Source organism: Panthera tigris, chromosome C1 (genome assembly GCF_018350195.1).
Source record: "Panthera tigris isolate Pti1 chromosome C1, P.tigris_Pti1_mat1.1, whole genome shotgun sequence".
NCBI classification, from domain to species: Eukaryota; Metazoa; Chordata; class Mammalia; order Carnivora; family Felidae; genus Panthera; species Panthera tigris.
Window position 1 is genome coordinate 12,529,561 of NC_056667.1, and position 14,000 is coordinate 12,543,560.

General features: G+C 61.0%; 1 protein-coding gene across 10 annotated transcripts in view; it reads left to right on the forward strand.

Annotated features, from left to right (window-relative positions):
* Window positions 1-14,000, forward strand: part of ARHGEF10L (Rho guanine nucleotide exchange factor 10 like) — a 144,160-nt gene that overhangs the window by 108,377 nt on the left and 21,783 nt on the right. For all 10 annotated transcript variants that reach the window (XM_042993796.1, XM_042993797.1, XM_042993798.1 and 7 more), the window contains one exon: window positions 5,173-5,321. In XM_042993796.1, coding sequence (XP_042849730.1) covers window positions 5,173-5,321 — 149 coding nt within the window. The remainder of the gene's footprint in view (window positions 1-5,172; window positions 5,322-14,000) is intronic.

Here is a 14,000-nt window from a genome sequence, read left to right on the forward strand (position 1 = left end):
GGTGTGACCCTGCCCTGAAGAATGTATATAGCCTGTAGCGGGAGACAGAATCAGTCAAGTGGACAGGTAGGGAGCTTATGGTTATACATCACGCTGAGGGGCGTTGGGGGGAAACAGGGTGGCACGTGAGGGCCTGACCCCCGGGCATGGGGTGGGCTGGTGGGCAAAGGCCTCTCCGAGGCACGGGATGCTGAAGCTGGGCAGTAACCAGGGGGGCAGTGGCAGGGGGCAGGGTCTGGGAGCAGACGGCTGATAGGGTGGGCCTTGGGTTTGTCTCAGTCGATGGGAAATAGAATGTTGGAAGAGGCTGAGCACTCTGCCCTGTGGCCGGCGGACGGGAGAGGAGGCAGGGAGGCTGGCTGGGAGGCCGTCACACCCGGCTGGCCAAGTGGGCCTGGGCTCACTCTTTCTCTCTGGAGCCCACCCTCTGGGGCTTCGGTTTGGCTTTGGCCAGGGAGGCCTCTGGGAGAGGCCTTGTCTCACCCGGCCTCCCCCTTCCCCCATTCTTTCTGTGCTATCCTCCAGAGGTGGTCCAGGCAGGAAGGCGGGGGGCGGGGGGAGGGGCTCTCAGGACCTGCCTCACGGTGTAGGGTGGGGGAGGGTCCCCCCCATGACCTTTCACTTCGGCTGCATGTGGCAGGGTCTGGAATCATCATCCTGGCCCATGACCTAGCTGTGGGGCCCCCTCCAGACTCACTCGGGCCTCAGATACCTATACCCCATCCCAGCCCCAGAGCTCCTGGGCCAATCTCTGCAGCCCTGTGCTGGTGGAGCCCCCTCTGGTGCTCCTGGTGGCCTGGAGAGTCTGGGAATTGTGAATAATCCACTTGAGGACACCTAGGTTCATGCTTGGCTCACCCACGGGCCTTTGGGAAGTCCCTTCCCACCTAGAAAAAATGAGGGTTTGGAGCCTTTCTTTTTCTTTTTTTAATTGTTTTAATTTGGTTTATTTTTGAGAGAGAGAGAGAGAGAGTGCAAGCAGGGGAGGGGCAGAGAGAGAGGGAGACACGGAATCCGAAGAGGCTCCAGGCTCCGAGCTGCCAGCATGGAGCCCGATGTGGGGCTTGAACTCACCAACTATGAGATCACGACCTGAGCCGACGCTGGACGCTTAACCGACTGAGCCACCCGGACGCCCCGGGTGTGGAGCCTTTCTGGTTCAGCTCTGGGCTGAAAGCCAATAGTTAGACCCACATCTTCTAGCATAGGTTGAGTTATATCCTCCCCACATTCAGAGGCTCAAGTCCTAGTCCCTGGAACCTGAGACCGTGACCTTGCTGGGAAGTAGGGTTGGTGCAGATGTGATTAGTTAGGATGAGATCACAGTAGAGTAGACTGGGCTCCTGATCCAGTGCAAGGGTGTCTTTATAAAAAGGGGAAATTTGGACACAGACCCTTCGTGGGCTCGGAGCCAGTGCTGGATGGAATATTCGTGTTTGTACTCAGGCTTACCGTCCTGCCTGGGTTTGGCTGAGACCAAGACCTGGTAAAACGGGCATTTCCGGCCCGTGATCTGGCTCATTGCAGAAGGGAAGGCCCAGAAATATTAAGGAAGACGTGCAGAGCCAACGGGGGACTGGCCCAAGTCCTGGGACCTGCGGAAGCAGCGGCTGAGACATGACAGGGTTCCAAGGCCGCCAGGCCACACGGAGTTCCGTAACGGTAGAGCGGGAGGGGCCTTGGAGTCCAAGGCCAAGAGCAGCGTGGTCACGGCAGTCATTCTGCTGCTCCCCGGGAGCCTCTGCATACCTGTGTGCATTCATTCACTCACTCATTCATTCGTTCATTCATTCGTTCACTCACACATTCATTCATTCGTTCATTAATTCGTTCTTCCATTCACTCCACAAGTACGTATTCAGTGCCCATGAGGTGCGAGGCCCTGAGCAGGGCACGGGGACCCAGAGATGACTCAGGTGGCTGCTGTCCCTGCCCAGTCCTGTGTTTGAGCAGAGCTACCTCCAGGTACCCTCTGTCACCCCATCTCTGAGCAGGCAGAGGAGGGGTATGGGTATGGGGCTGTCCCTGGTTAGGTGCTGGGGACGAGGGCCAGGCCCACCCCCTCGAGGAGGCAGATGATGGAATGTGTAAGGGGATGGACTGAGGAGTCAGGCTGCCTGGGATGGAGTCCCAGCTGTGAGAGATTGGGCCTATTGCCTCCCTCCTCTGAGCCGCGATTTCCCCACCTGTAAAATGGGTGTGAAGGCGGCTGCACACAGAGTGGATGTGAAGGCCCCATGTGATGAGTCAGGTGCCCAGACGGAGCCCGGGAAGTATCGGGACGGGCGCCTGTTAGTTCCTGTCACCATCGTCGTCACTGTCGTTATTGCTGGGCTCAGGCTGCCCTTTGGGCCTTTCTCGGCCCCGAGGACGTTCCCTCTGTGTCCTGCCCTGTGACTCCGGCTGGGTGAGCGTCCCTGAGGGAGACCAGCGGGGGTGGAGGGGCTCCTGCCTCCCGAAGGTGCCTTTGCTGAGACATCTCCCTTCATCTGGCGTGAGAGCCGGTCCTGGGCCCAGACGGATAGGCTGTCACTCGGGGCTGGCGTGTGCATGTGAGTGTGCACGCGTGTGCCAGGACGTGTGCGGGCTTACCCAGAGCCGCTGCAGGGCACGGAGGGGGCCGGGGTCAGCCCTGCCCCGAGCTCACAGTGACTGCATTTAAAATCCTAAGGTTGTGGCTCGGGAGGGCTGGGAGGAGCCCTTGAGCTCTGGCCTCTTGTGGTACACTTGGGGAAACTGAGGCTCAGCTCGTTAGAGCCTGTTGGAGCCTGTCCGGTGCCCTTTTTGATAGACAAACATCTTATTAAATTTTGCCACAGTTTATCATTTTGTCCTGGAGTCAGGCCTTGGGGGGTTTCTGGAGGAGGGGTCAGAGTGATATGGTCCTCAGGGCTCAGACCCCACCCCCCACCCCAGGCAGCCATGACTGTGCTCTGTGCTAGAAAAGTACAGGGTAGACAGTTCACCAGTGTGCCCACGGGGCAGAGCCCCCACTCCCTTGTTTTCACGTGTGGTCCCAGCATCCCCAGCTGCTCCCCGCCTGCTCACCAACCCCTCCCCCCCCCCCAAGAGGTCACAGCCCCAGCCATAGTAGTTCTGCCACACACACGCACTACTCACCTTTGGCCACTGGGGGGCGCCAGAAGCCTTGCAGTTTGTGGTTCCGGTGTCTGGGCAGGGGGTCAGCATCCCTTGTGGAGGCCCGGCCACCGTGTGGTCACTCACCATCCTAGACCCCAGTCCTGATCCCAGAGCCCGTCGGAAACTCTGGGAAGCCTCTGGGAGGCCCTGCTTGGCCCGTCACCCTTCGGGTGACTCTGCACAACCTCTCAGCTGCCCGGGTCTCTGCTGTCACGTCAGTCAGGGGGAGTCCACACCTGCTTCTGCACACTGCTGTTTTGTAGCAAATGACACCCGACAAGCGCTAACGGGCAACTGCAGGCTTTCTGGCCGCGTCGCTTGGGCCAGTTATTTAAATTCTCTGTGTCTGTTTTCTCGGCGTAAAACCGGGATAAGAATAGCGCCTTCCACACCGGCTTGCCAGGAGTTCAGGAAACGACTCACGAGCAGAGTGCCTGGCAGTGCTGACCTGGCAGGTCAAAGCTGTCAGAGCTCCTGACTGGGTGCCACCCCCGTGCTGTGTTCTGCGTGTCTCCTCTGATTCTGCGACGTGCAGGCGCGCCTGTCACGCCCATTTTACAGATGAGGCTCCGAGAGGTGAAGTCCCCTGTCCAAGGTCTTGCAGAAGGTTGGGGGCTGCGGCCAGGGTTCCGGCCCAGCCTACTCCCCGTGTGTTCATGTTCATGGGCTGGAAACACCCTATCCCCCACCTCCTAGGTGACCCGGGAGCCTGCCAGCTGTCAGTGGGACAGAAGGGCGAGAGGAGACCCCGTTTTACGGGTAGGGGAGGGGTAGAGGAAGAGGGAAAGCTGGGGGTCGGGGGTGGGAGGGCATCTGGTCTGTCCTCTGAGGGCTCCTCCCGATGCACCCAAGCGGCGACTTCCACCGGGTGCCCCGGTGGCCCCCCCAGCCCTGCAGACAGCTGTGCCCCGTCATGCCCCGCCCCGGCCCCCAGCAGCTGGCTCGGAGGGAAGGGCTATGACAGGGGCCCGGTGGGGGGGCTGTGAGGGCGGCCGGGCACTGGCACGCCAGCAGCGGCCTCTGCCCTCTTCCCAGGCCCCAGCCACTGCCGCCTGTCTCCATTGTGTGCCCCAGATTCCCTCTCCACGCCCCCCACTTCTCACCCGGTATGCTGGCAAGACAGGGTGGCCCCGGGGGTTCTGTGTGGCCTTGAGTGTGACCTCAGAGAAACGCCTGTCTCACACGCCCGGGGATATTCCGGGCATGTTCTCGGGTCGGCCGAGCACCCCTGGGGTGGGCAGGGGAGAATCGTGTCCAGAGCCGGGTCAGGAGGCCATCAGAGCTCTTGGTACAGGTGACAAGAGTGTCCTGGAGTCTCTGAGATGGCACGAGTCGGCCAGAAACGTGTAGAAAAAGTCCTCGGAGACCACGTTGGTGGTTGCCCCATTTTACAGATAGGGAAACTGAGGCCCTGAGAGGGGGGAGAGATGTGCTCCGAGTCCTGATTGACTTTCCAGCAGAACCAGGTCAAGGCACTTCCCACCATGCTGTGCGGCCTTCTTGGCAGGACTGTGCGGATGCTGCCGATCCTGGGAAACCTCCTGGGATTTCCCCTGTGCCGAATTTTCCCCTTTGTCTCGAAGTCCTCAAGGCCCGCTCTGCGTGCCCGGTCACTTGTGCTTGTCACCTTGTATGGGGACTGCTGATTAACCAGCCCCTTGGCTTCTCCAGCCAGCAGGGGGGTTCTTGGAGGGCAGGGTCTGCGCTCTTCCCAGGGCGCAGCACGGGGCCTGGCACGGAGTTGGTGCTCACTAAGTGTGCGTGGGATGAACAGAAGAGAGAGGGAAAGGGAGAGAGGGAGGGAATGAAAGCGGGAAAGATAAAGGAGGGGAGCAGGAGGGCGAATTGGGGGGTTCAGCCCCCAGAGGGGGTGGGGCACAACGGAGGCAGGTACGAACAGCCCCGACCCTCTGGAGGAGGGAGAAGGGCCACAGAGAAGGTCGAGCAGGTCTGCGGAGGGTTCCCATCCGTTCCCAAGGGTTGAGGAGTGCCCTTCCCCCCTCCTGACCTGCTTTTTTCCTCTCCCTGCAGGTGGTGTCCCCTGGGACCTGGAGAGCCCTCCCGTGTGCCTGACTGTGGGGCCAGGACCTGTCCGCACCCTGCTGAGCCTGGAGGATGCCGTGTGGGCCAGCTGTGGGCCTCGGGTCACTGTGTTAGATGCCACTAGCTTGCAGACTCAGGTACTGGCCCTACCTGTGGCTCGAGGCCGCCGGCCCGCGGGGCCGTCTTACTGGGCAGAGCCCTGCAGACCCTTCTCATGGTTCCAGCTGTGTCTCAGGGATCAGTGAGGGTTTGCTGAGAAGCAGAGGGGCCCCCAAATCACTGCCGGGCCCTGCCCTCTGCCCCGGCGTCATCCCTGGGCTGCCTGGAGGGGAAGGGTCACGACCACTGGGCCGTGCTCTCCTGCTGCCTGTGGGGCTGGAACTGGGGTCCTTGCCTTGCACTGTACCTGGGGCCTGGCTGTGCTGAGGGGAGGCCAGTGTGGATGCAGCTGTCCTGGGGGCTGGGCTCTTTAAATAGTGTGGACCTGGAGGCTGCTGGGTGCTCCCTGCTCCGTTGCGGGCGGAGCACGGCCTGCGCCTTGGCCCCTGGGATGAGGGCCTCCACGCGGGGCCTCTGTCTGGACTCAGGCTGGGCCCGTGCCTGTCGCCTCCCAACAGCATTGCTCACCCCGTCTCTCCACACCCCGGGGCCCATCCTGGGTGGCAGGCGTGAGACTTGGGTGTGGCTCCCCAGTGGTATTTCGGTGACGTTTGCCATCATGTGATTTGTCTGGATTATCAGCGTGGAATGAGGCCTTGATGACCGGGCCCAGAAGAGAGGTCTGGGTTCAGGCTCAGGGTCGGAACAGACCGATGCCCCGGGCGAGCTTCTGTGAGGGGGGGGCCATTACCATTTGCTCGCCTGGTCAGTCATCTCTATAGACCAGCTGTAAATTGGCTACTCGACAGGCAGGCGAGAGCACTACGGGAGTCTTGCCGTCGTAAGATCGCAGGCGATGGGAGCCAGGTCAGGGGGGAGACTGAGGCCCAGGGAGCTGTGGGCGAATAGAACCAGAGGGTTGAGGCTTTGAGTTCTAATTGTCCTTTAGAGGAGAAGGGGGTTGGGGGCTGAAGGTGACTCCTGGGCTCCGCTCTGGGGACAGAGCCTGAGGACCTGTGACCTCACTGGTGCAGCTGGGCCTGGCCAGGGGCAGGGTGGACGCAGGGGGAGGGACACTCCAGGGAGGGGCCAGGGAGGCGTGAGCAGGAAGGAGTCTGCTACCTCCCGCTCTGGATTTCTTGTTGTTCTTTTTCCTTTTCCTGGGGGGAAAGCCAGAGCGGGGAGGGGAGCCCTGAGCCGTTGTAGCCACAGGCCCCCTTCCCAGCGCCTGATTTGCTCTGGGGGCCTCTCACCTCCTCCCCCTTCTGAGAGGAAGGAGAGCAGGGAGACTTGGCTCCCCAGGGCCTTCGGGGTCCCCTAAACTCCTGGGTCTCAAGCCCCCAGGCAGGAGGAAGGATGAGGCCCATCTTGGAGCCTTTGGCTCACCTCCTGCAGCCCCTCCCCCAGTGTCCCTGCACTGTCCTCACAGCAGGCCCAGGTGCCGCCTCTGCTCTCCCCTGCTCGAACCCTGTGCAGGTTCTGACTCTCGGAGGAGAGTGGTGAGGGGCCCTCGGCCAGTAGCTGAGCACTGGGGCCTGGTTGAGGGCAGGTGGGGAAGGGAGGAGGGGTCCCAGTCTTGCACATGGTGGCCTCCAGACTGATGGGGGAGACACAGCCCCTCCCTTGAGGGCCTCCAGTCTGATGGGGGAAGGCCCAGCCCTGCCCTTGAGGGCCTCCAGTCCGATGGGGGAGACACAACCTTGTTCTCTACGTGGGAAAAGTGAGCCCAGAGATATGAAGAAGCCAAGAGCAGAGAGAGGATGAGATGAGCAGGTGTAGGCTCTTTGACTCCCCTGTTGGCCAGAGGACCTGCTCCTCATGCCAACAGGGGAAATGGGGCAGGGGTGGGGGAGAGGAGGCAGCTGAGGACATTGGGAGGCAGGATGTGAACGAAGAGGTGTTTCAGAAGAAGAATTGTCTGAGGAAGGGTCCCGAGGACCCAGAAAGCACAGGCCTGGGGGGGTCAGTGGCTGTTGGTTGCTGGGGAGAAGGTGTGGGCAGTGGGGCCTGAGCGGCACAGCAGAACGTATCTCTTCCCCTCCCCTCTCCACCCCCCTCCCCTGGGCCCTGAGACTTCCTGGAGAGGGAATGGGGGCCATCACCAAAGGCAGTGGCCCCATCTCTGTCCTGGCCATCCCCCCCCCCGCCCCGCACGCCGAGTTCTCTGGGCGTCCCGAGCCCTTGGAGGTGTGGAGCTGGCCGGCCAGCTGGGTGGCCCTGCTCTGTCCGGCCAAGCTGTGCACCCTTGGACCAGGCACCGAGCCTTCCTGGGCCTCAGTCGCTTCATCCGTGAAGTGAGATGTTAATAGTACTTCTAGAGGGTCGAGTGAGAACATTTATGGAAAACGGTTATTTCACCCCGGGGCCTGGCACACGGCAGGTGTTCAGTGAGCACGAGTCATCCCTGTAATCAGGCCCCTAACCTAAATCCTCGTTGCGGCATATGTGGCTTATTTGGAGAATCCAGCTCCCTTTGGGTCGGTGTTGCACGTGTCCGCACCCCGGGCGCGCCGTCGTCTTGGGTCACTGGCAGGGGCCTCGCCTCCTGCCGACGGCGGTCCTGGGAGGGTGGGACAGTTGGACGGAGGGCAGGACACGGGCGAGGCCGGGCCCCGGCCATCTCTCACCCGATCTTGCCGCCCGCCAGCCGCAGCACAGTCCTACCCAGGCCCGGGAGCCCCGCTCTGGCCCGACCGGCCCTGGGGCCACGCGGCCACCGTGCTGCAGCTCAAGGCCGTGATGATTCAAGATTAGTTGTGGATCAGCTGCTCTCAAGAAGGGGATCAATATGGCCTTTCACCTGCTTTGCACGCCACGGGGGATGTCAGAGGGGCATCGGGTGCAGGAGGCTGGACGGAAGAAGGGGTGGCGGGTCAGAGGGAGCACGCGCCCCCTCTGCGGCCAGGGAGACCGGAAAGCTCGCGCGCTGTGCCATGCGGTCCCCACGACCCTCCAGCGATGAGGTGATCGCCGTGCATTTTTAATAAAGCTGCACTCCGCTGCCGCTTGGAATAGAGGAAGCCTGCCCACCTCAGCGCCGGGGCTCTGGAAGCAAGCTCCGTCCGGCCGCGGCTAGTGACGCTCTCGTTGGTGCCCAGCACACGGTCAGCCAGGCCTGGGGGAGCAGCCTGGAGACCCGGCTGCCGTCCGGGCTGCCGTGCTCTCGCACAGCCGCCTAGGGCCCGGCGCGCACCTCTGCCCCAGGCCTGAGAAAACCCTCGATGGGGATTTGAGATACTTGCAACTGCTCGGTGCTCCAAGCCAGAAGCCAGAAGGCCCCGGAGTGCGTTGGTGGCTGCAGGTGTGGTGAGCGGGGCTCTGGGCCAGATGTGAAGACACAGTGAGTTAACGTCGGCCTCGCGTCGACTCTGAGAGGCTTTGCCTGGTTTTCTCCCACCCCCAGGAAATAATAATAACCGAAACATCTTGAGTACTTGGTGTGGATCAGGTATGGGTTTTAAGTATTTTGCATGAATTAACTTGTTTAACCCTCCCACTTCACGGGTGAGGAAACAGAGGCACAGAGAGGTTAAGTGACTTGCCCAAGGTCACACAGCTAGAAGGAGGCGGAGTTGGGTTCTGAGCACAGGCATCTGACTCCTGAGTCTGCTCTTGACCTCTGTGTTGGCCGCCTGGGTAGATGGAAGGCTGTCTCCTTTGGGCTGCATTTGTCCCCTGCAGTTTCTGTCCTGTTACACGTAGCTCCTGGGAACTGTCATTCGTTTATATACTTGTTTTCTCCGCCAACATGTCTCCCAGGCTAAGGATTGCTGCCTGTTCATTTTCATTTCCCCGGTGTCCAGCTTACATAGCAGTGATCTGAGTAAATAGTCATGGTGGACGGACAGGGGGGTGTCCTGATTTCCAGGCCCTCTGTGTGGGGTGCTGCAGGGATCGACGGACACGAGTAGCACCTGCTCTCAGCTCGCGGGGAGCTCAGAGTCCGGTGTGGGGAGCAGACCTGGGGTAGTCAGTGTCAACCCAGGGTGGGGAGACCGGGAGGGGGCAGGCCCAGGCCCAGCGGGAACCCAAGGGAGCCACGAGGGGTGCCAGATACAGCCAGAGGAGGGACAGGAGCAGGCGAGGTTCCTGGAGGTCAGGACCCCTGAGCCGGGCCGGGCAGGCGCATGTCTGTGATGAGGGCAGGAAGGGAGGAGGCGGGGATGATGCTGGAGCAGGGGAGGCACCGTGAGCCGGGCCGGAGTCAGCCCGATGATGCGCAGACACAGTTCGGAGGGCTCCCCGGGACCAGGCCCCTGAGCTGCGCCCCCGCCCCCTGCAGCCGTCTCCATTTAGGCCCGCTTGCGCCCCGTCAGCCGCCCCTGACCTCACTGAGCCTGTCCCCCGCGGGGCCGGTGCCCACAGTCTGTCTCTGGGCTTGACGCTCGTCCACCAACTGCTTGTTCAGCTCCTTGATCCCAGCGGAACAGCGGCGAGGCCTGTTAAATAATCATGTAGCTCACCAGGGCCTGTGTCAACACCGCGTCCTCCTGTTCATTATCTAGATCGGCACCTTCAAAGTCTAATCCAGTCGTATGGACTTCATTTTAACCGATCGCTGGAGGGGAAGCCGGCTGTGGGATGATTGTTGCATCTTAATTAAAAACAACAACAACAACAACAACAAAAACCTTACTGGGGACAGGTTGCCCGGAGAGTGCTGGGACACGGGGCAGGTTGTGTCCGTGTTTGGGGACCGGGCCTGGCGCCTGTCCCGCAGGGCTGTTGAGAGGGTTAATGGGGGCAGCGTCGCGCTCATTAGACCCTGGCTCCCCCATTCCCACCCGCGGAGAAGCCTGTCTGGACCACCTCCCCTCCTCCACGTGCACTGGGTCATACCCCTGTGACCCGCTGCCGTGACACCAGGCCATTCTCCTTCGTAGCACTGGCCACGGCCGCGTGTTGATGTTTTGGGGACAGTTACCAGATTAACCAGACCGAGGCTGAGTGAGGGCAGGAGCACGCCCGGTTGGCTCCCACTGCAGAGACCAGGCTGACGCATAGCAGGTGCTCAGGGAAGGGCCGTGAAGGCCTTGGGGACGCCCCTTCGGGGAATGGGCTCGGAGTATGGCGGGCCCGCTCAGCGAGGAGGGCAGATTTGGGCAGGGGATGTGCAGAACAGGGGGTGTGATGTTAGCCTGCTTCAGAGCTCAGCACCGAGCCCATGAAAGGTGCTTCCCACAGTGCCTGCTGTTAGTAATCCCACCTCGCACTGGCTCCCGAACTTCCTGCGGCTGCCACGCCCCCCTGGCACCCAGGCGCTGGCCTCCGATACAGGCACTGATGCTTTTTGTCGCCAAGCATGCCCGAGAAGAAACTTCTCTGGATTCCTGGACACCGACAGCCCCCAGATGTCCCCCCGCCCACCCCCGCATACACCCACCTTCCCCACCCTTAATTTTCACGTTTAGTGCCCAAACTTAGTTTGCATGTATTAGCTGTTGTAAATCTATCATAACAGTGTGATGTGGTATGAATAATGCATCCCGGGGCTGTATTAGTTTTCTGTCTCCCGTCTTATTTATGACACGAAACGGGTGGGAATTTGCAAAAGCGAAGTCTAGGCGCAGGGTTTCCTGGGTAATGCTATGCAAATTGGCATGAGGGCGGAAAGATTCACCCAGTCCTCGGGGTGCTGGGGGCCCCCTGAGTGTGCGGGGCAGGGCTCATGTCACTGCATTGAGTCCTCTCTGTTCCACGGTTTTGTCTTAGTTTTTTAAGTGCGCACATCATTATTATTGTCGGCCTGTTATTTATTTTTTAAATTAAAAATTGGCTGGTGAAACTTGAGACACTGATTTTCTAAAGACCAGAGACTTCCCAGGAGGCTCAGACAGTAACAAGGATAGCGAGCGTTTTCCAACAGTAGGAAGAATGGAGGTTAGACTTTTAGAAGAACTTCCTTTCAGGGAGCTTGTGAAGGGTATGGGGTGGGGGTGGGTTTGGGGATCCTGGGAGCCCCCCCCCCTCCTGGGGGATGCGTCGAGGGGTCAGGCATAGCTAAGGGCTGACCCTGCTCCGGGCATCGGGGGGTTGCGAGGAGGGATCTCCAGGGATGTCCTACGGGCCTGGGGATGGTTGAGGGGCAGGGCTCCAGGCCCCCTGTCTCCTCACCGGGAAGAGCTCAGATCTTTCTTGTATCCCATAGTTGGTCTCCCCCTGTCCTAGAAGATTTAGGTTGGTAAAGGACTTCATGGTTTAAAAACAAGTTGTTTGGCTGAACCCAAGAAGCTGTCGGCTCAGGGAGCAGGTTCTGTGAAGCCATGGAAGAGAGGAGGGAGGTGGTGAAGGGAAGACAGATAGAAGAGGTTATTACGGAGAGAACAGTTGGGGGCTGCAGGTGAGAGAGGGGGCAGACGATGGCGGCAGGTGGCAGTCCTCTGTCTCTGAGCCCCTGCCCCCAGCGTCTCTGGCTGTCAGTCTGTCCTCTGGTCTATCTGGCTCTCCCATGTGCCCCCCTCATGCCCCCTCTGCGGTTACCCTCCGCTCTGAGCCCTGTAGGACAGACATCACTGGACCAGCTGCCCAGCCCCCCAGAACCTGGCAAAGACACACAGAGCCGCGGACGGACCCCTGAATGCCGGGCCCCAGGCTGGGCCTTGATGCAGCGGAGGCTGGGAGCCTAAGCCCAGAACCAGACTCCGGGTGTAATCACAGATTGAGTGAGATCACACAGGAAGGGGTTCAGGCCGGTGCCTCGCACATTCAAATGGTCATCTCAAGCCTGGCAGCCGGCTGGGGGAGGGTGTGCTGGTCTGGAAGCTCCAAGGAGGCAGTCCTGCTTCCGTGTCTGGGCAAGCTCGCATCGTGGTCCGTGTGGGCTGGGGAGCTGGGCTGACTGGCTTCAGCCCTGGGTTCCACCGCTGAGTGCCTCCACATCCCCACCTGTAAAATGGGGATAATTACAGAACGGAGCCCAGGACCGGTGGCTCAATGTACGTGAAACACCAAGTGTCACAGCTGTCGTACGGTGACAGGAAGGGCTCGGTCAGGACCTCTCGGGACACCCGGTGAGGTGACGTGCCTGGATTGGCATCGCTCAGGCTCAGTCAGGTGGGGCCCGCAGGGAAGCAAAGCAGAGAAGGCTGCAACCGTAGCAGGCACCTGGAACTATTTCTGAGGCCGGGCTGCTGGAGGATCTTTCCCGAACAAAGCTCCCATCACACACTTTCCCGCCTCTCCCAGCCCTCGGGCGCAGGGCTGGGCACTGACTGGCACTTCGGTCCCTGCGCTGGGCCACCCTGCTCTCGTGCACCCGCTCCTTTGGCGTGGGTGCGGTGGTGGGGGTGGGGCCGTGGGGTGGACGCTCATTGAAACTCCCTTGTCCCAGTGGCTGTTCCAAGGCCTTTGCCAGTCGCGCCTCCTGGGATCTTTACAGCAGCCCTATGTGGCATTCGCCTTATCACCCCAAAGTCGGGGAGGTAGAGGCAGGAAGCCGGGGAGCTGCCCCTGACAGTCTGGCCCGGAGCCCATGACCTCACTGCCTCTTCTGAGCAGGAAGCCGCTGATGAAAGTGTCACACAGAAGGTGAGCCAGGCACACTGAGCTCAGCCCGGCTATTTCCAGGCAGGTCACGCCCCCTCCGAGCCTCAGTTCCCCAGTCTGCCCAGATGCTCAGTGGTCCTACCCCTTGGAGGGGATTGCGGGGACTCTGTGAGCTGAGCTGAGCTGCGGTGAGCGGGGCCCAGACGTGCTCGGGTGCTGTGGGTGCTGTAGGTGCGTGTCCTGTGTCTGCCCTGTCTTGCTGGGGCCCCCGCGGTGGCTGGGGCAGAGGCAGACCGCAGGCTCAGCCGGGGCACTGCTTGCACAGGGCAGGGCAGGGCTGGGGCACGTGCTAGGGCCAGACTCCCTCTGAAGGTGCTGGGTGGCCCCGGGTGGCCCCCAGCCCGGCGTCCCCCCTCAGGTGGAGAGGAACTGCCTGCCGCCTCACGTAACCCAGGACAACAGAAGGAAATTAAATAGGAACTAACGAGGGGACTCTCAGTGGCCCACGCTCGGAGGTGCTTTTCATATTCTACTCCCTCCAGAGTAGCCGCTGCACCAATGGATTTTAGTTTAGTTTTTAGAGGCACGGGCAAAAATGGTTTGCAGACTAAGCAGTTGACCGTCTTTCTGGAAAAAATGCACCAGGGATGCCAAGTCTTTCACAGTTGATTCCAAAACGGGGTTGTTGAAAGTTCGGGACAGGCTGGCAGTCTTGGAGCTGTGCGGGGACCTCCACCCGTCCGTCCTTCCCTTTTCGGTTCCCGGGGTGGCCCTGAGCTGGAAGAGCCCAGCACCAGGTCACGTCTCTTGTTAGCCAGACACGACCTCACCCCCAGTTTAGAGATGAGTCGGCTGAGCCCCAGGGGTGCTGACCGACTTGCCGGTGAGAGGGGGAAGCGGGTGTCACGTCCTGGGCCCCCCTGAGAAATGCGCCGGAAGGACCCCTCTGCTTCTGGCACGTGATCCCTTGGCCGTGAGCAGGTGGGACTCTGGAGGAGGTGTGTGGAGGCACAAAGGTGTCTGTGCGTGGCCGGGAGACCAGGTGTGGCCTGTGGGGTCCCTCTGGGGGACCGTCCCAGCTTGCCCAGGACAGGGCGTTGGACTTCTGGTGCTACAGAGGTGCCTCCCCAGGCAGACCGGGGCGGTTGGTCACCCTGAGCTGGAATCCTGGCCACCACCTCCCCCCCCCCCCCCCGTTTCCTGTGCCGTGACTTTGTGAGTGTCATTCAGCC